The sequence below is a fragment of the Cnephaeus nilssonii genome (genome assembly GCF_951640355.1).
Source record: "Cnephaeus nilssonii genome assembly, chromosome: 21".
Lineage (NCBI taxonomy): Eukaryota > Metazoa > Chordata > Mammalia > Chiroptera > Vespertilionidae > Cnephaeus > Cnephaeus nilssonii.
Window position 1 is genome coordinate 35,649,535 of NC_137092.1, and position 27,005 is coordinate 35,676,539.

The 27,005-nt window shown below is 52.9% G+C and overlaps 1 protein-coding gene across 9 annotated transcripts in view; it reads right to left on the reverse strand.

Moving 5' to 3' along the window:
• Positions 1-27,005, reverse strand: part of NFASC (neurofascin) — a 185,485-nt gene that overhangs the window by 70,021 nt on the left and 88,459 nt on the right. For 7 of the 9 annotated variants that reach the window (XM_079761561.1, XM_079761557.1, XM_079761558.1 and 4 more), the window contains 3 exons: positions 10,852-11,032; positions 2,391-2,408; positions 1,558-1,663 (listed from right to left, as the gene is read on the reverse strand). In XM_079761561.1, coding sequence (XP_079617687.1) covers positions 1,558-1,663; positions 2,391-2,408; positions 10,852-10,942 — 215 coding nt within the window. In that variant the 5' untranslated portion in view covers positions 10,943-11,032. The remainder of the gene's footprint in view (positions 1-1,557; positions 1,664-2,390; positions 2,409-10,851; positions 11,033-27,005) is intronic. The other 2 variants (XM_079761562.1, XM_079761560.1) reach the window with 1 other exon arrangement.

A 27,005-nucleotide genomic window follows, 5' to 3' on the forward strand; every position in this document is an offset into this window, starting at 1 on the left:
TGGGGACTGTTCTTCGGAGGAGTGGGCAGCGATATATATATTTTTAATCCAGAGTCAGCGGCCCCCCACCCCCACCCTCAGGGCTTCCCACCCTCCAGCTAGGAATGCAAACCCAAGTCCCCATTTCCCCCAGGACACTCTGGGGCGCTGGCTAGCTCTGCCTGCCTCCTCACTTCATAACAGCCTCTAAAGCAGGCGTCCTCAAACTACGTCCCGCGGGCCACATGTGGGTGTTTTTGCCGTTTTGTTTTTTTACTTCAGAATAAGATATGTGCAGTGTGCATAGGAATTTGTTCATAGTTTTTTTTTAAACTATAGTCCGGCCCTCCAACGGTCTGAGGGACAGTGAACTGGCCCCCTGTTTAAAAAGTTTGAGGACCTCTGCTCTAAAGGGAAGTGAGGTGGCTCAGGTTACCTGGGCCCCTGCTCAGAGGGTGGGATGTAAGGCTGTGGCCGCACTTGATGGCCCAGAAGGGGCTGCACTGAGAGAGAAAAAGCCTCCATCAACCTGAGCCCGGTTAGAAGCATGTCCCTCTGCTTCTCCTGGGGGGACGCGTGTCTAGCTGCCCAGGATATAACCTTAAAGAAGCAGCGTTCGTCGTTGTCCCCACAAAGGAACCTGGGGCAGCCCAGACCTTGGAAGCAAGGTCACCCAAGCCCTGCCTGACCCTTCGGGGCGATCCTGCTTCTCCCACCGTGGGCGAGGAGGCTCTGCTGTTCCAGGCCCACGGGCTCATGCAAACTTGGGGGGAGGGGCAGGGCGGGGAAAGAAAGCTGCCACACACCTGAGGCTGCTGCACCCTGCCTGCTTTCTCCTGCTGACCGCCCCCCCGCCCCCTCCTCCCCGCCCCCCCCCCCCCCCACACACACACACACGTGGTCCGGTCATGTCTGGGTCTGAATCTGGCATGAGCTCCTAAAAGCTCCGGACTGTGGAAGCTGCTTTGTCACCAGTGCTTGCCGTCCAACAGAAACACACCTGGCCTGGGTGACCTTGGAAAGGCACTGCGTGACCTTGGAAAGGTACTGAGTGTCTCTGTGCCTCCATCTCACTTCCCTCCACGAGGACGTAGGCCCTTCCCCTACACAACTCTGTGTGTGAGGAACAACGCGGACACACAGCCTGGCACGCGGCAGGCTTTCAACTCGAGTCTGCTGACCCATGTGATGCCGACGTGTGCACGCGCGCACACACACACACACACACACACACACACACACGAGCAGGGACGAGCTCAGCACTCACTCAGTGAGCTAGGGAGAGAGACTGCCTCTGAGCTAAGCATGGCAACCCAGGCAGTGTTATGCCGGAAGCCAGAAAGCGTATCTGGTCCTGGCACTGGTGTGACCTTAAGCCTCGTAGTTTCTGGTCCCAAGTTTCCTCATCAGCCAAATTTCCTAATTTTCCAAACTGTACTTTCTGCCTAGTGCGGGCTGAACGGGTAAATGCAATCTCTCGGAGGCCAGCTGTCATCAGGCCCGGGGCCTGGAGGAGCTGAAATGGCCTCCTGTGGCCCCTTCCCTCGCCCAGCGGGGTTTTCCTGCCCGTGCGCTCACCTGGGGGCCGGGTTCCCCTTTGCTTCGCACTCGATCAGGATGTTATCGCGGGGATCCACAATGTGGTCCTTCACGGACTGCTTGGTGATGGTCGGGGGCTGGGACACTGCAACAGGGCAGACGGCAGGCGGTCAGGCTGCAGGAACCTGCCGGGTCCCTGGCTCGGAGAACGGCTGGAAGTAAGAGCTTCGGAAACCACACAGAAAAGCAAGCCAGCAGGGTGGGCAGGGCCCCATCCAGAGAGCGCGGGGAAGGGATGCGGGTCAGATACCCATTAAGAAGAATCCCTTTATGATGTCCCCGTATCCCCGTGAGAAACTGAAGGCCAGGCTTCTGTTGGACCCACTCTTCTGTCCAATGCTTAAGACAATGTCAATGTTTGTTGAATGAATATAGGAACAAAAAGCAGCTAGATTTTCAGAACTTGGTGGCTGTGATGGTTCTGAGCCCTGGAGGGTCAACAGATGGCCAACCTGTGGCCAGGATGGAGCTGAAAGAGGCTTTAGTTCCCAGAGAATTTCCCAGGGACTTGTCTGCAGGCCAGAGAGCATCTCCTCCCTCCCGGTCCTGAGCTGCACTTCTCCGGGGGCTCCCGTGCCAGCCGCCCGAGGACAGGAAGCACGGCCCTTCTCACCCGCCTGCCTTTCATAGGCTGAGCCTCTCCCGGGTGGTAAGGGGCCTCACCACAGAGCGCTGGTGTCAGGAAGCCGCAGCAGGCAGGGCGGAGAGGCCAAGGATCCCGGCGGCGTGCCCTCACCTGGCCTCCGTCCGCCCACCTTCCTGCCCTCCTACCCCCCAGAGGCAAAGGTGCAGAGAGGCGCCCGGGGACTTACGCTCGTTCTGAATGCTGGCTGTTAGTCCGGTGGGTTAGCATTGTGAGGGGAGAGAAGAAGACATCAGTTATCACACAAGACCAGTCGCCAGGTGTCCTCAGGGCCCAGCACGCAGGGAGGAGGGAGACGTGGGGGCGGGGGGGCGGGGGGAGGGAGGGCACTGTGCCTGGGTTCTCTCCTGCCAGCTGCAGAGCTCAGTGGAGGAGCCACGCTGGAGTGCGGGCACCCAGCAGGTGCTTCATGGGGAAGGCGATGCCTCCCCCGAGACTAAACCCCGCGGTGGAGCAGAAAGACCCGCTTCTGACAAACGACGGTGCCACCAGGTGAGGCCAAACGTTGAAAGTGGCAGCTGCTCCTAAGAGGCTGGGCTCTGAAGATGCCACCCACCACCTCTAGGTGCTCCTCGGCCAACCGTGACCAGGTGAGGCCGCGTGCCAGGGAAGGGGTGGAACCACTGCTACAGGACAGAGCCCCCAGGGCCCAGCGAGGCCCACGGACCCACTCCCCCATGCCCCTCGCTCTCTCACACACGAAAGCACCGTCTTCCCTCATCGTCTCCTCCTTTGCCGGCCTCTGGACCTCTCTAGGGACGGATGAATGGTGGGTGCCCTGCTCCCGGCAGAAGCCCCCTGCCCTGCGGAAATCCCGCTTCTGAACCTCTGCGGGTGAAGCAGGGCCCAGCACGCCCCTCCCTGCTTTTTACCAAAGAGACAAAAGGGCCGGTGGCCACCCCTGAGATGCCCGGGTACAGGCGTGTATGTTTCTCACACGTTGACAAGCACTGGGGGGGATGTTAACATGCAGGTTCTGATTTGGCAGATCTTGCATTTCTCCCCAGCAGCCAAGCGGTGGGCTGTGGACCGCGATTTAAATACAGGGTTTTAGACGGTATATTCTTGGCGGGGACAAGGTCTTGGTTGAAATTTGTCCGCAGAAAGCAGCACCCCTGTCGCTGTAACTTTTAGAGAGATCTTTCCCCCGTGATTACATCAGAAAAGACTACGCCTGTCCCATTGCACGCGCGCGTGTGGATGTCAGCGTGGTGCCGACTCGTTCCGTTCCGAGGGCATGCTTCCTGGGAGAAGCGGAGGCGGCTGCTGAGCCATGGTGACCATATGAGACGGGGACGAGGAGTTCGGGGACTCAGAAGGGGGCAGTCGCTCAGAGAGGCAGAGGCAGAGTTAAGACGGGACCAAGAGCTGCAGAAAGAGTCACAGGAGAGAAGATAGGCACCAGAGAGGGGAGGTGGCGGGTGGCAGGAACGGTGACCTACTGTACACCCTACTGCACACGCTATCAGGGAGTGGAAGTCTTGAGAGCAAGACCCACGAAAAGGTTCAGAGTAATTCTTTCAAGTGGCCCGGGTTTGTGTGGCCTGCTCGGGCACAGAAGAGGAATTCCGTCTGGCCCCCTGGGTAGGAAACAATAAGAAATGAAACACCTGGTTGGGGGGGGGGGGAGCAGAAGTCTATGGATTGTAAACGTGTGCTCTGTGGAGCTCCCCATGAGCAGCTTCACCTGCAGGGGGTGTTCTGGAAGGACTGAAAGCAGTGGGGCTGGTTTTGGACGGTGTGTCCTCTCACGGGGGCGTGGGAGGTTGGGAGAAGGGGCCACTTCCAGGAGAAGCAGGGCTGACACCTGACCCACCCCTTTGACCACAGCCCAGGCCCCTGGTTTATCATCTCGAGACAGTTGGTGTCTCCTGGGTCCTCACTCACAGGTGAAGGCTCTGGCCTCACCCAGGATGGGAAGCCGACAAAGGCTCTGCTTTGCCCGGTGGGCTTCGCGCCTCTCTTTGATCAACTCCAATGCTGGTTCAGTGGGAAGACCCCTAGACGTTCTCCAGGGAGTCAGATCCAGGGGAGGGAAGTCCTTGGTCAAGATCGCCCAGGAAGTCTGTCTCAGGACGGGGGGTGAGAACCAACTCTTCTGCTGCCTGACCCAGAGCTCCTGGCACAGACCCAGCCTTGGCCCGATGGGGCCTCGGCCTCTGTTCTCCTTGACATTCTGGACAAAGGTAAGTCAGAGGGAAGGCCTTGAGGGAGAAGAGACTCACGGGGCAGTTAGAGCTGCCGGGATACGTAGACCAGGCAGCTCTACTGTGCCCCGGCCCCACACTGAAATCAGGCCAGGGCCTTCTTGAGAAGCTACTTGCCTCAAGAGGTAATGACATCTGCGGCCACACTGTGCCACCAAAGACTTTATTACAGGGACACAACCGACCCAGAAGACAAGCTGCCACAGGGAGAAGACAGTGGGGACCGCCTGCCTAGTCCTGTGCCCCCCTGCCCCTCCTGCCCCGTTCTCCATCCTGTGTCACACCACCTGCCCTTCTCTCCTACAGAACTTGTTGGATGACGACTATAGAGTGGAGAATACATTTGTTCTTTTGGCTCCCAAGACGGAGGAAAATCTTCCAACAGATTCTGCAGGGGGGGAGGCAGATGCGGCCCAGTATTCATGCACCCCTTTTCTTTCCCTGACTCTGATCTGTCACCTCTGGGCTCATCCCTCGGAGGATGGAGTGAGTGTGAGTGAGTGTGAGTGTTGAGCCCTCCTGCAGCACCGTTTGGGATGATGGTGAGGAGTACCACGTCTCTGCCCTCCTCTGCGGGTTCCTGGGAGAAAAACGCTGAGTGCCCTGATGTGGGGAGGGAGACGGGGAAGCTGCCAGCAGACTCACTTTTTGGCAAGCCCTCTTTGGCTGTGAGGTGACTCTTTGCTTTCTTCAAAGGTCACACTGTCCTTGAGGCTGGGGAGGGGAGGGGGTGAGTGTGACTCCGCTGGCAGAGTGGTGGTGACTGGAGGCTGGGCACTTCAATGAGGGGCTGTGTAGCAGCCCAGGGCTCTGTTCCTGGAAGCCTGCTGTACCCAAACCCCCCGAGCAGAAGCAATGCCCTATCCTCCTGTAAGAAAATGCCCCCGAAGAGGCAAGGGCGCAGAAGGGCACACCTGGCAGGGCAGCCTCTGGCCTGAACCCTCACACTCCCCCTACCCCCAACTCACAGGGAAAGTGAAGTGCCTAATCTTAGGCTGTCCCCATGTCCTGGCTATTGGGAAGAATGCCACAAGGAAGAGGGGGTGCCGATATCTCCTGCCTTAAGCCACAACATGGATGGGCCTGGAGGGCATTATGCTAAGTGAAAGAAGCCAGACAGAGAAAGACACATCCTGTATGTTCTCACTTATATGTGGAATCTAAAAAAGTCAAACTCAAGGAACGGAATAGAATGGTGGCTGCCAAGGTCTAGGGGGTGAGCGATATTGGTCAGAAGGTACACATTTCCAGCTATAAGACGGATACATTCTGGGAATCTAATTTACAGCATGGCAACTCTAATGAACAATATAGGCATACCTCAGAGGGGGTTCATTCCAGACCACCACGAAAAAGCCAATATTGCAATAAAGTGAATCACAGGAAGTTTTTGGTTTCCTAGTGCATATAAAAAGTGATTACACTATTCTAGAGTCTAAGTGTGCAATAGCATTATGTCTAAAAACAATGTACATAGCTTAATTAAAAAAATAACATGTTGTTGAAAAAATGCAAACCATCACCGGAGCCTTCAAGGGTCTTCTTGCCTTGACGTTGATGGCTGCTGAATGATCAAGGTGGTGTTTGCTGTAGGCTGGGTGACTGTGGGAATTTCTTAAAATAAGACGACAATAAAGTCTGCCGCATCGATGGATTCTTCTTTTCACTAACAATTTCTCGTAGCATGCGATGCTGTTTGATAGCATTTTACCCACAGAACTGCTTTCAAAACTGGAGTCAGTCCTCTCAACCCCTGCTGCTGCTTTAGCAACAGGTTTATGCGACATTCTAAATCCTTTGTTGTCGTTTCAACAATCTTCATAGCACCGTCACCAGGAGTAGATCCCATCTCAGAAAATCCCTTTCCTTGCTCATCCATGAGAAGCAAATCCTCACCCTTTAAAGTTTGATCATGAGATCGCAGCAATTCAGTCACACCTTCAGGTTCTACTTCTAATTCTAGTTCTTTGTTGTTTCCACCCCATCCACAGGTACATCCTCCACTGAAGCCTTGAACCCCCTCAAAGTCATCCAGGAGGGGTGGAATCAACTTCTTCCAAACTCCTGTTAATGTTGATATTCTGACCTCTTCCCACGAATCATGAATGTCCTTAATAACTTCTAGAATGGTGAATCCATTTACTTTGCCCAGATCCACCAGAGAATCACTATGTATGGGATTTATAGCCTTACAAAATGCATTCCTTAAATAATAAGAGTTGAAAGTGAAAAGTATTCCTTGATCCATGGGCAGCAGAATGGATGATGTATTAGCAATCATGAAAATAACATTAATCTCCTTGTATATCTCCATCAGGGCTCTTGGGTTCATTGTCAATGAGCAGTAATATTTCAAAAGGAATTTTTTTTTTTTTCCCTGAGCAGTAGGGTGCAAAAGTGGGCTTAAAATATTTCATAAACCATGCTATAAAGAGATGTGCTGTCACCAAGTATTTGTTGCTCCATTTATGGAGCACAGTCAGGGTAGATTTGGTATAATTCTTAATGGCCCTAGGATTTTTGGAATAGCAAATGAGCACTGGCTTCACCTTAAAGTCACCAGCTGCATTAGCCCCTAACAAGAGAGCCAGCCTGTCCTTTGAAGCTTTTAAGCCAGGCATTGACTTCTCCCCTTATAAAAGTCCTGGGTGACAGCATCTTCCAATAGCAGGCTGCTTAATCTACACGGAAGATCTGTTGTTTAGTGCAACCATCTTTGTTCGTTATCTTGGCTAGGTCTCCTGGATAACTGGTTGTGGCTTCTACATCCGCACCTGCTGCTTCACCTTGCGCTTTTATATTATGAAGACAGTCTTTCCCTAAAACGTATGAACCTAACTGTGCTAGCTCCAAACGTGTTGTCTGCAGCTTCCTCACCTCTCTCAGCCTTCATAGAATTGGACAGAGTCAGGGCCTTGCTCTGGATTAGGCTTTGACTTAAGGGAATGTGGCTGGTTTGATCTTCCAGCCAGGCCACCAAAACATGCTCCACATCAGCGAGAGGCTGTTTTGCGTTCTTATCATACGTGTGTTCACGGGAGTAGCGCTTTTCCCTTCCTTCAAGAATCTTTCCTTTGCATCCACAACTTGGCTCTGCAGCACAAGAGGCCCCGCTTTCGGCCTGTCTTGACTTTGGATGTGCCTTCCTCACTGAGCTCAATCATTTCTAGCTTTTGATGTGAAGTGAGAGACGTGCGACTCTTCCTTTCACTTGAACACATTGAGGCCATAGTAAGGTTACTGATTGGCCTAATTGAAGCACTGTTGTGTCTCAGGGAAGCCGTGGTGCAGTCAGAGCACATGCAACATTTATCAATTAAGTTTGCCATGGAATATGGGCACGATTTGTGGTGCCCCAAGATGGCTTCAATAGTAACACCAAAGGTCACTAATCACAGATCACCATAACAAACATAACAATAATGGAAAAGTTTGAAATACTGCAAGGATGACCACAATGGGACTCAGAGGCCCAAAGTGAACAAATGCTGTTGGAAAAATGGTACCAGCAGACTTGTTCAAGGCGGGGTTGCCACACACCTTCGATCTGTAAGGAACGCAGCATCTGTGAAGCACAATAAATGAGGTTGCCTGTACTACATTATACTTGAAAGTTGTTAAGAGAGTAGACCTTATAAGTCATCGCCACACACACACACAATGGTAATCACATGAGGGGATGGATGTGTTAACTAACCGTACTGTGACTATCATTACGTCATTTACACATGTAGCAAATCATAAAGTTGTACTTCTTAAACTTACAGATGTTATATATCAACTAGAGGCCCGACTGGGGGTGGGGGTGGTTCCCTCAGCCCAGCCTGCCCCCCTCTCACAGTCTGGGAGCCTTCATGGGATGTCCCACGGGGAGCAGGCCTAAGCCACAGTCTGGCCTCCCTCTGTGAGAGGTGACCGGTTGATCAGGGGAAGGCACCGCCCCCATCACCCCTCACTGCTGCTGCCTCTGGCCTCCCTCTACGGGAGGTGACCTGGCTGATCAGGAGAAGGCGACACCCCCATCACACCGCTGCTGCTGCCACTGCCGGCCGCCGCGGCTACCTGAACCTCGGCCCTCACAGCCACCACGGCTGCCTGAGCCTCAGCCTGACCTCGCAGCAGCAGCAGCAGCCGCCATCCGCAGCTGCGGCTTTGTCCAGTTTAATCAGTATATTACCCTTTTATTAGTATAGATAATACCTCAATAAAGCTGGGTGGGAAAAGGAATAACTGATCTTTCCCCAGCCTCTTCCACTGGGCGAGAAGGATGAATGCAGATCATCTGGGAAGGGGGAGGGGGGAAAGGGTTGTAGGGGACCTCTCCCCAGGGCAACTGGAGGGCTTGCCTTTCTCTTGTCCTGTGTTCGGCTTTTGTAGACTCATTCTGGAGAATTCACTATGGCAACTGTGCCCGCAGTCACCAGGGAGGTGCATGAGGCAGCGAGTTTCCTGAGACAGCCTGGCGCCCAGAATGTGTCGCGATGGACTCACCTCCTGGTTCAGAGGGGTGCTGTGGTCACATGCTGGCTCTGCCACTTACGAGCTGGAGAAACAGCTCTATTTCTCCCTACCTCAGACTTCTCACCTGTCAGCTAAGGACAACACATACTTCATGGATTTGCTGTGAGAATCACAGGACTCGATGCTGGAAGGTACTCAGCTCTCTGCTGGGCACTGCTACTCCGGGAAGTTCTAAGAACTGAAAGGAGGCAGGTTTGCTAGAGGTCAGTGTGGGGCATGTGCAGCACCAAATTGGGGGTCGTCCAGAAACCTGGGTTCTTCTTGCGACTCCATTACCCATCTGCTGTGTGACCCTGACCACGCGAGGGCCTGAGTTTCCGTGAACGGAACACAGAGAGGATGGACCTTCCAGGCAGGGGAGGGCAGGGCACTCCAGCTCTGGGCTCCGTCAGTGGTACTGGAAGAGACTGACAGCTCGGTCACCTGCCTGTGGCTTGGCAGAGCTCTAGAAACCCAGAGTCCTCGCCCAGATGTCAAGGCCATCTATTTATGGGTTCCCCTTGCAGGAACTCCTCACCTACCAGCCCCAGGGATCAAAGTGGCAGGTGAGGGAGGGAGGAGAAGCGGTGGAAGAGAAATGAGCCTTCACCACTTCCTTGATAACCAATTTCCTCAGCAGCCCCTCGTCTCCAGGGGGAGGGAGGGCCTATCGTGCTCCTTATTAGATTGTCTGCCGGGCCTGTTAATGAGAATCTCCTTGAGCCAGCTGTACAGATGGTCTCCATGGAACAGTTCCTCTCACAACTCCCCTGCCCCCATCCCTGAGTGTCTGTGTGTATGTGTGTGTACCGCTCCCCCACCCCCCCACACAAACACACATACTTGGGGCTACCGGGAGGACAGCAGGGGCCTTGTCCATCTTACTTCCGGGCCTACCCTATAGTTTCTCAGGCCTGCTCTCATCCAAAGTGCCCACTCCTCGTGGGCAGCTCCTATTGGTGAAGTGGGTGGGAGGGGCTGAGACACCTGCAACTCTTCTCGAAGCTCTGCTACCGCCAGGCCCCAGGGCCTGGCTCTGGAGAGCTCCGTGGAGATTTCTTGGAGGCTCTGTAACTCTCCCACCCCTCCCCAGACATCTGTCATCTGGAGAGAGCCCAAGTCAACATTGGCATCATGCGGGCTCCATCTATTCCTGGAATCAGGGGACAGGGCACGGAGGTGGTGTGCCCACGTCTCAGCACGGGGATGCAAGACGTCCTGACAGGAGTGTCAGGGCTGTGGCGAAGGCGGTGGGTGCACCTGGAAATGCAGGGCCGAGGAGCATGGCTGCCAGTCAGTGGGCCATCAAGAACGTACCACAGATACGGCTGGTGGCGACACCGTGAGTTCAGCACGCCACGCCCCTGACTTTGTGATTCCGAGGGCCAAGTGATGCCCCGCCCATAAGGAAGCAGAACGGCATGGATTTTACTTTCCAACTCTGCTGTGGGAGAGCTGGACGCAGCAGGAATCAGTGCCTGGTTCTCCCACAGTGGCATTCTAATGGGCTCTATTTCAGTGTCTCATGCAGCCACAGTCGTCTGCAAAATAAGCCCCTTCCCAACCCGCTCCCAGCCACCCGTCCTCCTGGTCAGTCCAGCCGAGAGGGCCTGGAGGATCCAGCTCAGAAATGAGGCAAATAACCACCCACTCACTTGGTCCCTTTGATGGGCAAGTGAAGACCACGAGGACACTCAGATGTCCAAACTGCCACTTCTAGTCCTGCTCCTCAGCAGGCTCCAGGCAGTGGAGACAGTGGAGACCGCTGCAGACTCACAGTCTCACTCTCCAAAGCACCAGCCCGCCTGCTTCCATTTTTGGGAAACCCAGCTCTTTCCCTCTTACCCCCCAACCTTCTGCAGAAGTGGGTCTTAACTTCCCTCTGCCCCGAATTGGGAGATTAAAAGACGAAGGAGAACTCACGATCCATAGGAATCTCGATGGCCCCGCCAAGGCCGAGGAGGCAGAGGAGGACGGCTGCGTGGACCCAGGGTGGTGGCTGCGGCCTGGCCATCCTCAGCGCTGAGCCCCGCTCCCCGTTCCCCGGCCGGCGGGGTCTTGCTGCTTCCAGCTGCTCTGACTCAGCCTCCCAGACAGAGCTCAGCTGTGGAAAGAAATACGACAAGTGAGTTATTTCTTAAACTCGTGGTTTGTTCTAGCAATCCTACAGGGCCGGAAGGATGCAAAGGTCCCCTTGGTCACAGACCACTGTTCTAAAATAGGGCTTCTTGCCCTAACCGGTTTGGCTCCATGGATAGAGCGTCGGCCTGTGGACTGAAGGGTCCCAGGTTCGATTCCGGTCAAGGGCATGTACCTTAGTTGCAAGCACATCCCCAGTACAGAGTGTCCAGGAGGCAGCTGATCGATGTTTCTCTCTCATCGATGTTTCTAACTCTCTATCCCTCTCCTCTCCTCTCTGCAAAAAATCAATAAAATATATTATAATAAGTAAATAAATAAAATAGGGCTTCTTAACTGTGCACTACTGACATTGGGACCCAATAATTCTTTGTGTGGGAACAGTCTTAGGTACTGTAAGATGTATAGCAGCATCCCGGCCTCTACCCAAGAGATGCCAGCAGAGCCCACTTCTCCCACCGATCAAAAATGTCTCTAGACATTGCCAAGTGTCCCCTGGGGGACAAAACCACCCCGAGTTGAGAACCATTGTTCTAGAAGGAAGGGCAACTCTGGATAGAACGGTCCTGAAAACAAGGACCCAGAGTCCTAGCACAGATGTCGAGGCCCTCTATTTCCTAGTATGGGTTCACCTTGCAGGAACTCCTCACCTCCAGTACCACCGGTGGAGCCCCGAGCTGGAGTGCCCTGCCCTCCCCAGCCTGGAGGGTCCATCCTCTCTGTGTTCCGTTCACGGAAACTCAGGCCCTCGCGTGGTCACAGCAGGTGGGTAACGGAGTCGCAAGAAGAACCCAGGTCTCTGGACGACCCCCAATTTGGTGCTGCACATGCCCCACACTAGCAAACCTGCCTCACTTAACAGACCTGGCAGCAGAATCCCATTGGCCCAGCACCTGGAAAATGCCATAAACCTGTCCAGCAATAAACGCACCAATCTCACAGCTCCTCTGAACCACCCGTGCTGAGTGGGTCTGTGTTTGAGTGTTTGGGGTAGGGGCCCAGCGATAAGATCACACTGATGTCCTGTGATCCAGGGAGGGGGACAAGGTGAAGGTGGCAGCCCTGGGGGTCAGGGGTTAGATAGGTGAAACTTGGTTGCTCAAAGGACTTTTTTTTATTGTTGTTAATTCTCACACAAGGACATTTTTTCTCTCATTGATTTTTCAGAGACAGTGGAAGGAAGGGAAGTAGGGGGTGGGGAAGAGAGAAATATCAATGTGAGAGAGACACATTGGTTGGTTGCCTCCTGCACATGCCCCGACTAAGGCTGGGGATGGAACCTGCAACCCGGGTATGTGCCCTTGACCAGGATTCAAACCCGAGACCCTTCAGTGCATGAGCCGACACCCTAACCACTGAGTCACACCGGCCAGGGCGCCCAAAGGACTTTTAAAAAAGTGCATGCTTTCTGCAGATACTGTGTGCAGCTGAGGTGTGGCGGCCCCTGACGTGTCCCTTGAGAGGTACTGGCAGTGCTGAGATGATGGCCCAGGAAAAGGGGGGTGCAGGGGGGCTGATAGAATGAGCAACATTACGCTAGCCCAAGGTTTACATCCTCAAACAAATCATTCCAGAGCCGAGAGGCGCAGGGGGTGAACGTGGCGGCCCGAGGAGCCTAAAGTGGGTCCTTAAGAGACAAACCTTCTCCTTCCTCCTGAGGGATAAGATCAAGAATGACCTACAGCTGACCCTCAGATGCAGAGCTTTAAGATTACCGAGGTTTTGAAACACAAGTCTTAAAAAACTGGTCCAGTTTGCTGTTCCACCATGAGGTCGGGTCAAACAGGATGAGAGCAGGTTTCCGCAGAATGCTTCCCGCTTTCGTGGACCAACAGCCACCTACCAAAATGGATACACGTCTGTCCTCCTACTTGGCAGCAACTTGAAGCCTGCTCTCATCTGTGTGCCCACCATCTCCCACCTCCCCCCACTGAGGGTGTGGGGGGAGGAGCAGGGGGCAGGGCCCCAGGGCTTCTCCCAGGAGACAAGGTCACGTTTCTGAAGACCCGGAGGCTGAGGTGCCCCCCGCTGTGCCAGAACTGGGGTGGGGGTGGCGGTGGGGTGGGGACCTAAAGGATCCTGACTCAGATTTCAGCAGTTTCTCTCCTGGAAGCTGGGCCAGCACCAGCCCCAACCTCAGGTATATTTCCGGGCTCCCTCCCTCTCCCCCTTCCCATTGCTCCCCCCTTAGTGTTGGTCACCATCGTTTCATGCCAGTCTCTGCAGAAAGACATCAGCGGTCTCCCCGCTTCTACTCTTGCCCCTCTGACTCATTCTCCACCCACACCCAGAGTGGTCATCGCTCAAGGGCAAATGTAAATCCTCTGCCACTCCCCTAGTCAAACTCACAGGCTCACGACTGCCTGAAAGTTAGAGCGGGGGGAGGGGGGGCGGGGGGGGGTCCCTGGCATGGCTCAGAGGCCCCGAATGACAGCCCCCGCGGCACTCTCATCTCTCACCTCCTCCCCTGCGTCTACGGGGCTTCTACCAGGTCTCCGCGGGCATCGCGCACTGTCGTGCTGACTGACTGCTGCACAGATTAACGTCTGTCTAGACTGCTCTTCGAACCTGCCCTTTCTCAGTAGGATTTGCCAGGTATGACTTATGTGCCCCTTGTCTGCACTCCTGAACACCACTATGCCCCCCCCCCCCACCCCATCAAAGCACTTGTCACTTAGTATTCTTTCCAGGAGCCACTCTGTATCCCCCCATAAAAAGGCTCTAAAGGGAGGTGCCTGATCTTGGTTATTCCTAGACGCTCACGTAGTGCCTAAACCAGTGGTCAGCAAACTCATTAGTCCACAGAGCCAAATATCAACAGTACAACGATTGAAATTTCTTTTGAGAGCCGAAAACTGACTTCTGCGCACGGGCCACGAAGTTTCAATCGCACTGTATGTGCGCGCCCGCACGTGGTATTTTGTGGAAGAGCCACACTCAAGGGGCCAAAGAGCCGCATGTGGCTCGCGAGGCGCAGTTTGCCGACCACTGGCCTAAACCATAGCGGGCACTCAAAAATATGTGATGGATGGATGGAGGAAAAATGGACACGTGACTGACGGATGAAGTAAACCACTTAGATCATGTGTGTTGTAGAAACCTCATGTTCCCCCAGAAAACCACCAGGTGGTACAGGAGAGCACATACTGTGGGCCCTTGCAGCATCCTGTGGAGGAAGACTCTCCCTCCCTACACAGGCATGCGCTCTGGCTGGGGAGCCACTCAGCTGGAGGAGGGCAAATAAGTAGAAAGTCTCCCAGGGAGGGACCCTCTGGCTAAGAGGCATCTCAGGAGGTCTCCCGTTCTTCCTCCTGACTCTCTCAGACGGTCCTTTTGCCATCTCAGAAAGTCTGCTGCCTCCTCTCTCGACTCCCACCTCTCCGAAGGCCAGGCCCAGGTTACCCAGCTGAAATCTCAGTGCTGAGAGAAGCAGCCCGCCTTCAGGGAGGACAGTGGGATGGCTCCAGCCTCGGCTCCGTGACCGCCAGGGAGCTGCCAAGCAGTCGGAGTGATGGGGAGAGGGATACCTTATTCTGGGAATCTCCATGGAAAAAGGAAGCCAGAAGCTATTCATTAACCAGAAACACATTGGGGGGGGGGGGGGGGAGTCCAATTATTTAGGGTGCTTTTAACTCACAATTTAAAATCACAGCAGAAAAAGAACAGAGTCAATCACATTTAGCTGTTTGACAATTCTCCCTGGGATCCATTTTCTCCCAATAAATTCTTAAAAGTGGAGAGAATTTAAGAATTATTTAGCTTTATGCTTTTCAGATGAGGAAACGGGAGTCCGGAAAGGGACAGGGTTTGCTCGAGGTTACACAGCTGGTTAGTGAAAAAGCGAGGAAAAGAACCCAGGTCTCCTGACTTCTACCCAGGGTCCCCCGCCGCCCCCCAATTTCCCTAGTAAAGTTACTATTTAAAAAAGAAATATATATTTTGGCAGTTCCTCAAAATATTAATTACCATATGAGCCTGTATTTCTACTCCTAGGCATATACCCCCAAAGAATTAAAAACAGGTTCTCAAACAAGTCTGTGTGCACACATGTTCACACCAGCATCATTCACAATAGCCAAAGGGTGGGAACAGCCCAAAGACGGGAGAATAAATCAACACAATGCATTATTTATGTAGCGTGACATAGTACTCAGACATAGAAAAAAATGTTCTGATACATGCTACCATGTGGATGACCCCTGAGGGCATGATGCTCTCTGAGAGAATGATTTCATTTATAAGAAATATCCTAGTAGGTAAATCCATAGAGACGGGACACAGAGTGGTGGTTACCAGAGGCAGAGGGGAGGAGGGTGGGTAGGTACAGGGTTTCCTTTTGGCATTACGATAATGTTTGGGACCAGACAGAGGTGATGGCTGCACACATTGTGAATATACTAAACTAGAGGCCCGGTGCATGAAATCGTGCATGGATAGGGTCTCTAGGCCTAGCCTGTGATTAGGGCCATCTTTCCCTGTTCGCCAGTCCCCAGTCCCGCCCTGCCGCCACCACCCACCCCGGTTCCCCATTCACCATCCAGCAATCAGAGCCTGCGGGCTGGTGGGGGTGGTGGGGGGGACCGAGAAGTGGTCAATGCACCTCATAGGGACTGGTTGAGCGATTGTTCTGGTCATTATGCTGTTATGGTCGCTGGGCTTTTATTATATAGGATGTCCCTGAATTGTTCACTTTAAAATGGTTAATTTTATGATATGTGAATTTTGCCTTAATAATAAAGAAATATGTATATAGCATTGATCTTCAAAATGTGCTCATAAAGATGAAGAACAGAGGATGAGGAGGGTGGCTTATTCCACACAGTCATATAGGTGCCCTCAGTGTCCCAAGCCGGGTCCACTCAGCCTATCTTGTACGTAGCTTGCAGTCCTTCCTGTACGTTCTAAGGAAATTTCCTTCCAGGTCGAGAAAAGGAGAGTCAACAGCTGTCTGGGCACAGGGGTTCTGGGGCTGTGCACAAAGAACCCAATGCAGAGGGGGGACCCTTTGGGTATTTATAACATCATTCTTGGGCCATACAAAATGATCAACTTAAACATTAGCCGGCTATATTGGGTCAAGCATTTAATTAACTCACCCCCAATGCCTTGGCAGGGCCAGACCCAATGATTTGGAGGGTCTTATACAGCCCGAGGGCCGGATGTTTCCTCTGGAACCTCTGTTATCTTACACGAGGATGCTTCTCACACTCAGGCAACCTCCTTGAACTGAAGGCCTTTAAAACTGTGAGAGATTCAAATGCGAAATGGCTGAGATGGGACCCAGAAAAGCCTGGGTGATGATCAACCATTTTGGGGGCCCTGTCAAGTCTGAGAGCACTGGCTGAGCAGCAAGGTGGCCTGGGTCTGAATCTGCTCCCCACCTAAGAGGTGGAGGCCTCGTATCGGACCTTAGGAGGCCTGCATTTCTCATCTGGAAAGGGCGGGTACCACAGCACTATCGCAGAGGCCTGCTGTGATGACGTAGAATACAATTTCTATAGACATCACTCAGCAAAGCGTGGGGTGCAGAGTAAAGGCTTAATAAGTTCTCACTGTTGCCAGTGAGTGGGCTTTGAACTTGCAGGGATGAAGGAAGGTTCTGGCTACTTAGATGTCATGACCAATAGCAACAGCAAGTTATAATCACCCATCCATCCCAGCCTACCTCTCTTTCTTTCCCTAGATTGGGGGCCCTTGGTGTTGATTCCACAAGCTGTCCCTGGTACATGGACAGCAGGCCCACAGCTCCCACAAGCTGTTGCCATCGGGAGCTCCCCACAGCCCCATTCTGGGCAGGCCGCGCTGGTAGTCACAGCACAACTGAAGTGATGGGGCGAAAGGGCTGGTGGCCCAGAGAGTGGCTCAGCTGCCAGCTCCATGTCCCCTGGAGCAGAACCGCCTTGGACTTTGGGGTGTCAGTCAGCGCACCATTCATCACCTAACAGATCTGGCAGCAGGCACTAGTCTAGAGCAGCAGTCGCCATCCGGTGGTCCGCGGACCACTGGCGGTCCGTGAGGTCCGAAAGGTTGGTGATCGCTGGTCTAGAGAACACACACGGGGACAGCAGAGGTTTCTTTGGTCCAATGGAGCTCACATGCCATCGGGGGAAGTCAGGAAAACAAACACTGAATGAAAAAATCAGGCAATCGGTGCAATGAAGAACCCACGATCCCCCTGCACAGATAGTCACAGCAGCGTTATCCATAGTTGCTGGAATTTGGAAGTAACAAGATGTCTTTCAGTAGGTGAGTGGATAGATAAATAAACTGTGGTGCATCACACAACGGAATATTATTCAGCACTAAAAAGAAATGAGCTATCAAGCCATGGAGGAACCTTACATGCATATGACTAAATGAAAGAAGGCAACCTGAGCCAGCCGGAGTGGCTCAGTTGGTTGAGCGTCCTCCTATGCACTGAAAGGTTGCTGGTTCAATTCCCGCTCAGGGCACACACCTGGGTTGTGGGTTTGCGAATGGGAGGCAACTGATCGATGCTTCTCTCTCACATCGTTGACTCTCTCTCCTTTCCTCTCTCTAAGCATGAACCTGAGTGAGGATTTTAAAAGAAGGCAATCTGGAAAGGCCACCTACTGTATGATTCCAGCTGTATGACATTCTGCAAAAGGCAAAACTATGCAGACAGTAAAAGACCAGTGGTTGCCAAGGGCTGGGAGGATGGAGGAATAGCAGAACACAGAGATTTTTAGGGCAGTGGAACTCTTCTGTATGATACCATAATGAAGGATGCATGTCGTTATACTGGTACGTTTGTCCAAACCCATAGAATGTACAATACCAAGAGTGAACCGTAACGTAAACTACGGTCTCCAGGTGATAATGGAGGGTCAGTGTAGGTTTATCAACTTAACAAACGTACCACTTGGATGGGGATATTGATAATGACTCGGCATGTGTGGGGTGGGAGGATATGGGAAATCTCTCAATTTTGCTCAAAGTGCTCTAAATAATCACATCTATTTTTTTTTAAAAGAAAAGAAACCACAATAGGGTGATGTGATAAAGGGAAGTGAATGGTTAAGGAAGGCCTCTGTGAGAAGGTGACCAGGAAGGAGCCATTGTGAAGATGGCTCAGAAAACCATGCCAGGCAGGGACCCGTGCTTATGCAGAGGCCGGGCGACAGGAAGCAGACGGAAACGAGCAAGGACCTGAAGCCAGTGTGGCTGGAGCGTGGGGGGCACGGGGCAAGTCAGGATCAGAGAGGGAGGCAGGGGCGGATCACAGAGGGCTTTGAGGGCCAATGTAAGGAGTTTAATTATATGCTAAGCAGGGTGTAAGTAGTGTGGTGTCTGTTTGGCTGCTCGATGGAGAGGGAGATGTGGGGGGCGGGCAGTGGAAGCAAGGGGGCCCTTTAGGAGGCTCTGCAGCCTCTGGGTTGAGGCCAGACCCTTAGCTTCCAATCCCAGAAATGTTTCCACCACTTCAGTGAAATCACTCAATGCAGCAGCCTCCTGGCCACCCTGGGCTGCACACAGTGTTCAGGGCGATGAGGAGGGAGCCGGAGGACTTCCTAATAATCTTTTAGTGCTGGGTTTTCACACTGGGTCCGGGGAGCAAGCAGGTGGGTTCTAGGAAGTGCCTCAGGGGTTTCCCCACTGGGGGCGGATGAGTTCTAGGAGGTGCCTCAGGGGAAGGAGGATTTGGGGAGGGAGGAGCAGGTGGGACTTAGGCCTCTCTGCCCCACTTCTCACCAGAGCTGCTTCACAGCCCCTGCTTTTACATTGGGGTTTTGCATACAGTTTTATTTTGAAGGATTCTATTAGTAAAACAAAGAACTGAAAACCGTTGTACAACAGTCTAAATTTTCCCATGCAGACCCTGCGCCCCAAGGCAATCATGCAACAGCAAGGCAGGGTGTGAGGAAGAGCACCCAGGCTCTTCTTATGAGGACACCAGCCCTATTGGATCAGTTTCCACCCCTCTGGTCTCATTTAACCTTAATCTCCTCCTTAAAGGCTCTATTTCCAAACACAGTCACATTGCAGGTTAGAGCTTCAACACAGGGATTTGGGGAGAGCCAATTCAATCAATAATTCTGCTGGGACTGCGGGAAAGTTGACCCTCTCTTCTGAAAAAGCCCCAGTGAGGAACTCCCATAAGGGGAGAGGATGGTGGGAGGCGGGGTCTCCCCAACGCTGCGAAGGCAGAGGAGACAGAGGAAGCCAGATCCTGCCTGTCGCTGAGTTACCGGTCTCTACCAGGCCACCAGTTCCCGAGCCAAGCTGTACTGGTGGACTTTTAAATCACATATGTGTTTACATTAACAATGCCCTTTGCTTTTTCGGCCGGTTGCAGTTGAGTTTCCTTTCACTTGCAACTGATTGCAACCTTGGCCATATTAGGACGACACTCTAACCAACTGAGCTACCTGACCAGGGCGAAAGTTTGTTTTTTTAAAGAGAGGTCCGGGCTTCCGATTTTACTCATCTAGTTCCCATTCCCTCCTCATCCAACCACACTCCAGCCCTGCTGCTGGCCCCCTGACGGCCAAACCCAGTGTTCTTAGCTTTCATCCCACCAGACCTCTTAGAGGCACTAACAGCTGGCAACCACTCCATCCACCCCTCCTAGCGCTGTTTCCTCCTGGGCCTCTGGCACACCACTCGGGGGCCCCCTCTTCTCTCTGGCTCTTCCAGCCGCCATGGCAGCCCTGGTCACAATGGTCCTCTTCTTCTGCCCGCTGTTCTCAGTGGCTCTGCAGGGGTCCGGTCCCCCCATCTCTATTCCCCAGCTCTGTTGGTGGCACTCACCCCGGTAATTTAAGGCAGATGTAGGGAATCTCTCTGAAATCCCGCCTCTTCTCATCCCCAGGCACCAAGGCCCTTGACTTCCCAGTGTCTCCCGTTCCCCCTCCCCACGCTCCCACCCGTCTAACCCTTGATACGTATCGAGTCGCATGGGCTACTGCCATCACTTCCCATCTGGTCTCCTTCCTACCCATCCCCTGTGTTGCCATTACAGTGATTTTTCTAAAGCCCCATCTGATCATGTCAGGGCCCCGCTGAAAGCTCCTTCATTATCACCCCATCAATCTGTGAAGATCAAACCCAAGCTCCCACGTGGACCATCAAAGGCTCTTGGAGATCAGGCTCCTGCAGGCCTCTCCAGCCCCATCCAAACCCTAAATGCTCCCTAATTGAATGGCATGTCATTTTCTAAGCAGGCCACTCCATTAACTATCTCCACACTTTACATGTGCCCACAAAGGCCTTCTCTCCTTGTCATGTGATTAGTTCCTACTCAATCTTCAAGACACCGCTGTTCAGACATCTTCTGCTCCGTGAGGAATTCCCTGTGCTCCCCGGGCCCACCCCACCCCAGCGGAGCTGAGTCCATCCCCAACTTGTACCTTAAACCTGCCTCCACACCTGGGGCTCTCAGCGCACTGTGATAAGACCAATGCCTAAAGTAAGGGTCGAAGCCCTTTTACATAACTATTTTAGGCCTGTGAGCCATACCGTGTCTGTCACAACTCCTGAACTTTATGATTGTAAAGTGAGAGCAGCCATGAACAGGAAGTGGGACTGCATACATTCCAGCAACACTTTATTTACAAAGCAGGCCGTGGGCTGGAGTGACTCCGTTTGCTTACCACTGGCTTAAACTCCCTCCCTCTTTGTGAAACCCTTGGGGCTCAGACCAGGCCCTGGTCATCCTTGTGTCCCCAGTGCTGGGCGTGGTCCTTGGCAGGGAATATGGATGGAATGGAAGATCCAAGTGAAGGTCTCAATCCTGCCACTCACTTTTTGTAAATTACTTGCTTTCCAAGTGGTTTGGTGTTTGTTTGTTTGTTTGTTTTTGAAACCTCAAAAATGAAACAAGTATTCCTGTTTTGCCTGCTTCAGGTGGATAAAATGGATAATGATGAGGTAAAGACAGATAAAGACGAGATCCAATGGTAACGCACAGGAACACAGAGCATGAAACAAATGCAGGCTTGACTATTCTGAGTGTAGTCCTTCCTGCGGAGCCCAAGTGACTCCACCCAGACTTTTGTTTGTTCCAAACGGCGCGTAAACGTAAGCCCAAGAGTGGGCCTGTGGTCTGCCCAGCAGGTGGCTGGTCTGGGGTTAGCCACAGGTCACCCTGCCCTACAGCATCCTCCTGCTCTGGGAGCGAAGTGCAGGGTGACCATGTCTCCTCTCACTGCCACGCCACTCGCCTTCTCCCAGATTCCGGATCTACAGCTGCCCTTGCACAGGTGTGAGAGAGCGAGTGTGAGACAGAAGGACGGCTTAACGGTCTCCGGGGGCTGGGATTTGAGGGGAGTTTCTGGGTTAGAACCAACAGGATCTGATGACTGACAGGCAGTGGATGAGAAGGATGGCATCAAAATTTCTAGGTTGGGCAAGTGAATTAGGATGATGCTAATAATTAACATAAAAACACAGAAAGGGGCCCAGCTGGCGTGCCTCAGTGGTTGAGCATCAACCTTATGAACCAAGAGGTCACGGTTCGATTCCTGTCAGGGCACATGCCCAAGTTTCAGGCTCAATCCCCAGTGTGGGGCATGCAGGAGGCAGCTGATTCTCTCTCATCATTGATGTTTCTATCTCTCTCTCCCTCTCCCTTTCTCTCTGAAATCAATAAAAAATATATTTTAAAAAATACAGAAAGGGGACGAACTCTGGTGGTGGTTGAGGTACAGGGAGATCATAACCCTGGAATTAAATGGGTTCAGTTTAAAATGCTCAGAGCCATGAACAGAACAGTTCTGCGGGTCCTCCGAGGCTGTGCTCCTGAACGAACGCCCAAGGACACAGCAGATGAGCCCGGTGGAGCCACATGCCAGCAATTAGTTCTCAGAATAAACGACCAAGCGCCTGGAATAGTACTACAGGCCCAACTAAGAAACACGTTCACACATCACTGCCACAGGGCATTGTGGGGGAACGGAGATCCTAAAGCCCAACGGAGCCAACGCAAAACGCAGGCCTTCTGCAAGACAAGAACAAAACACCGACAACGCGGCAGGGTTGCTGCTGAGAGCTGCCTGGAAGCAACCTGCTCAGAAATCAGAGAGGAGCTGAGACAAAGGAGGGCAGAGAGGGACATCAAAATGAGGAGTGGGGAAGGGCCAGGCGGGGAGATCTGAACAGCTCAGATGTGTCCCCCACGAGGCAGACAGGCAGGAGCAAACCCAGGACTCGGGTGTAAGGTATTTCTCAAGCAATCTGTTCCCAACACAAGCCGATTAACAGTAGCAAATGGTTTATACCAGTGGACGGTAAACTCATTAGTCAACAGAGCCAAATATCAACCGTACAACGATTGAAATTTCTTTTGAGAGCCAATTTTTTTAAACTTAAACTTCTTCTAACGCCACTTCTTCAAAATAGACTCGCCCAGGCCGTGGTATTTTGTGGAAGAGCCACGCTCAAGGGGCCAAAGAGCCGCATGTGGCTCGCGAGCCGCAGTTTGCCAACCACTGATTTATACGTAACTGGAAGTCAGAGTGGCTCAGGCTACCTCCATAATAGTCACACTCACTCACTTTCCATTTTCTTTCTTGAAGGCTAGAGAAAGAGCAGTGTGCCCTGGCGTGCCCACCCTCTATCCTATTCGTCCTGCAGAAAAGGGGAGCTGGCCTAAGGTGCAAACTCCAGTCTCTGCTCCCGCCTGTGACCAGGTGACCTGGCTCCCACCCCCTGCGGCCCGTCTCCCGCAGCATCTGCACGCGTATTTCAGCCTCCCATCACTCCCCAAACAGGCCACCTCCCCTTTGACCATCTTTGCTCCCCCTTTGCCTGGGCTGGAAATGTGAGTCCCTTCCTTCTCCACTGTGCCAATTCCCTTCCTCGCCAAGACCCTCCTGTGGCTGACCCAGCGTGCCCACACCCTCTGTCCCGGCGGGCATTTCCTTCTCCTGTGGGATTAGTTGTTCTCATGCCGTCTCCTGCCTCAGACTCTGAATTTCTTGAGCTCAGAGTCCGTGCCTTGCCTCTCTCTGTAGTGAGAAAGTATAATAAATATTCATGGGACGAGTGAACAGCCATCTCATCAGACACTTCCCATTACTGGGAGATATTTAGCCCATCAACAAATCAGTATATTAGGAGCCCTTGGTTAATAACGCACATGATAGAACTGTTGTTACAGTACAAGCATGAGGAGTAAACACCAGCTGTAACCTACACTGACAATATCTATTCAGCATCCTCTGGCGCAAACCCTGTCCCTGCTCGGCAGACACACTCCTCTCCTCTTCCTGAAATCCCTCCCTCGCTCCCGCTCTGACCTTCCTGTCTAACCAGGTCAGGGCCACCCAGTTTTCTCACCCTGCAGGCGGCTTCTCAGAATCCAGGGCTTCGGCTGCTCCTGGCACTGCCCCAGGACTGCCATCACCTCATGTCCCCCTCCCCTGTCCCTCATCCTGAGGGTCGCCGTTAGCTGCTCTGGGTTTTGAAATTCACTTTCAGAAGAGGGATGGTCTAGGCACGGGCACTATGGGGGGCCCTCCTCCCTCACCCTCCTCTTGCCCTCCGACATCCCTGCCCACCTCCCTCCATCTCTCATGCCGAGGAAGGATGCAACAGATGCTGACCCGAGCCTCCTCCACTGCCTCCGCTCACAGGCATCTGAAGATCGGGGAGGAGGGGGGTTCCTTGGAAACTCGAAATGCCTCCCATTGATGACCATTAGCCTGCCCCAAAGAGACCGAGTACCAAGCAAGGAGGGGAAAGACAGGGATCTCTGGAAGAGGGTAAGGCCAGGACAAGAAGCAGCAAGGAGCTCCCTGAATTTCTCTTCCGAGAGCATCTGCCAGAGAATTACGTCTCCCCAACCTCCCCTTCACCCCCATGAAATGAGCCGTGTCTCAGCATCTTTGAGAAAGTCTGTCTGCCCATGCAATCCTCCCACCTCTGCCCTCGAAGAGCCTTAACGGCACCGGCGCCGAAAGAATCTCCAGGGCACAAGGACTTGACAGCCAGGGAAGCACTCACCCGCCTGTGTCTAGTCCCTGCCCATGCCCAGGAGACACCCAGCTTCCTCGCCTGTGTGGGTGCGACCAGTTGTCTTCTGGGATTTTCCGAGAGCCAAGGAAACCTCGCCTAGGGGGTTTAACTCTCCCTTCCCCCTCCTCCCTTCTCAGGGTTGGAAGGGGGTGGTCTCCATCTGCTCTGTGGCTGTGCTTCAAGCTTGGCTCCTTTGCACTGCCATGGGGAGGGATCTGGGAGGAGTGAGGGGCTGTGTGTAACCAGTGACAGCAATCTGCTTGGTGGTGGTGGCAGGGGCACCCGGCAGGCCTGGCTCCTCCGCTCCGGCTCAGCTAAGTTGGGGGTCTCAGGAGTATGGGTGTATGTTGGAGGGGGGCGGGGGATGATATCAGGTGGCCCTGATTCCCACCTGAGGAGGAGGTGGAGGGGGGATTAGAGATTTGGCTGAAAACAGCTGTTTCCCCGCTCAATACCCAGAACTAATCTCTAGGTTGAAACCTGAGCCACTAGGCTATTGAGTTGAAGGTAAAGGGCAAGGAGGGAGGGGGTGGGGAAGAAGAAAGGGAAGGAGACCTTTCTATCAGGTGATCACCACGAATATCTAGTGTCCGGTCAGGTCCTGGCTCTCTAGGGGCACAAAACACTCACAGAGTGGCCAGGTATTCAAGACACAGGGTGGGCTGAGACCCCACACGAAGGCTGCGCCCATCGAAAAGCGCAGTCACTTCAGGGGTGGGAGGTCACGTGTCTCTGCCACGGCACAGAGCTGGACGCAGGGACACGCGCGCCCTTTTTCCTAACTGCGTGTATGGGTCTACCGCGAGGCTGCCAGCCGTCGGCTTGCAGTGCGCTGCCGGGCTGTTTCTTTACTTTTCCGCATTACAACACGGCTGCGATGCACACCCTGTGGGCACAGCCTGATGCAGGGGGGGAGTGGGTTGTTGCATCGCTCAGTCTCTCTGACCGCAGGCCAACTGGAGCCTGGCACATCTTATCCTGGCATAGCAAGGGAGCCTGCAGTATACAGGTGGCCTGATCCACAGCCTGGCCCTGGGCACGCTGCGAAGGACATGTCGGTGCACAATCCAGCCAGATTTCTAGGGTTCTTGGGGCTGTGCATTTCCTCATTACTATTGTTTGTTTTTTTAAAAAATATATTTTACTGATTTTTTACAGAGAGGAAGGGAGAGGGATAGAGAGTTAGAAACACTGATGAGAGAGAAACATCGATCAGCTACTTCCTGCACACCCCCTACTGGGGATGTGCCAGCAACCAAGGTACATGCCCTTGATCGGAATCAAACCTGGGACCCCTGAGTCCGCAGGCCGACGCTCTATCCACTGAGCCAAACCGGTTAGGGCCTCATTACTATTGTTTAATCATTCATCCCCCGAGGGGCCGGACGAGGAAACAGACAAGGAATGGAGACTCTCACATGTAGTCGGTGCGGCTACCGATTGGCTGATCTGACAGGCTGTGCAGGGCTGGCTTCAACTCCGTGCATGTCTGTGAATTTTCATTATTCAGGCTCCACTCAGAGGCCCTGCTCGTGATTAACTGAGTTCTCACCAGTCTCATTCCTGAGAAAGATGCGCAGGTAAGGATGATTGGAAAACACACCAGCAGTTAACGTGTAGGGTATGCAGACAGCTTCCACCTCAAAGTCATCAGCGAAAATGAAACAGACAGAAACAGACACAGGGAAAATCGGTCTGAGAGGAAGAGCAGGAAACGACCCCCACTTCCGGAGGAACTGGCCCCTGTGGGAAAAGGGGAGCCCCACCTCCAGCTCAAGATCCTCGCTTCTCCCCTGAGGGAGAAAGTTTCACAGTAATTACACGCATCTTTCTTCACAGCTGGGAGAGAGGGTGGTGACGCTCCCGCCCCTCTTCAAGGGGGTGGGAAAGACACCAGAAAGCAGCAGCTGCCTCCCAGGGTAGCAGCAGCTGCCTCCCAGGGCCGTCATTAAAGGGAAATGGCTCAGAGGAGCTGGAGGGGAAGTGACCATAATCCTCCGTGATGTGACAGGCCTCCAGGGGTGGGGCCTGAGAGTTGGGTAGGGTCAGAAGGAGGGACCCTGGAAGAGAGAAAGTGGAGACTGAAGGCAGAAGGCCAGGAACGGAGGCTTGGATTTCGTATAAAAAGACCGAGGAGTCCTCAAAAGGTGGCCCCCAGAGTTATCCCAGGGCCCACAATCCCACTCCTGCGTATTTACCCAAGAGAACTTATTAGTAACCATATGTCCACATGAAAACTTGTACACGAGTGTTCACAGCAGCATAATTGATAACAGCCCAAAAGTGGAAGCAACCCAATGCCCATCGATGGATGGATGAATAAATAAAATGTGACCTATCTAAATATTGGAATATTATCCAGCCATAAAAAGAATGAAATACTGCACCTGCTACAACATGTATGAACTTGAAAACATCGCGATAAGTGATGACACTGGATGATTCCATTTATGTAAAGGGTGAGGAGTAGGCAAGTCTGTAGAGCTAGAGAGTAGATTAGTGATTGCCTAGGGCTAGAGGAGACCAGGGTGGGGGAGGAGGGACTGCTAAAGGGAATGGGTTTTTGAGGGGGGAAGGTAAAGAAAATGTTCTAAAATTAAGTGTAGTGATGAATATGCTAAAAATCACAGAGTTGCACACTTAAATAGGTGAACTGTATGTGAATTATACCTCAATAAAGCTGTTGTTTAAAATATTAACGAGAAAAAAAAAAAGAATTACATTAGGACTTGGAAGACCTTGTCACGAAATTGTAAAACTTCAAACAGGAAAGTGAATTTCTTCCACCACGGCAGCCGTTCAAGAGCAGCAGCCACGGCTCTGTGCTCTCACGGCCGTGGCCTCAAAAGGGCCACAGGGACCAAGAAGGTGAGCAAGCTGGAGAGGCGGGGGGGGGGGGGGAGAGAGAGAGAGAGAGAAAGAGAGAGAGAGAGAGAGAGAGAGAAGAAAGAAAAGAAAGA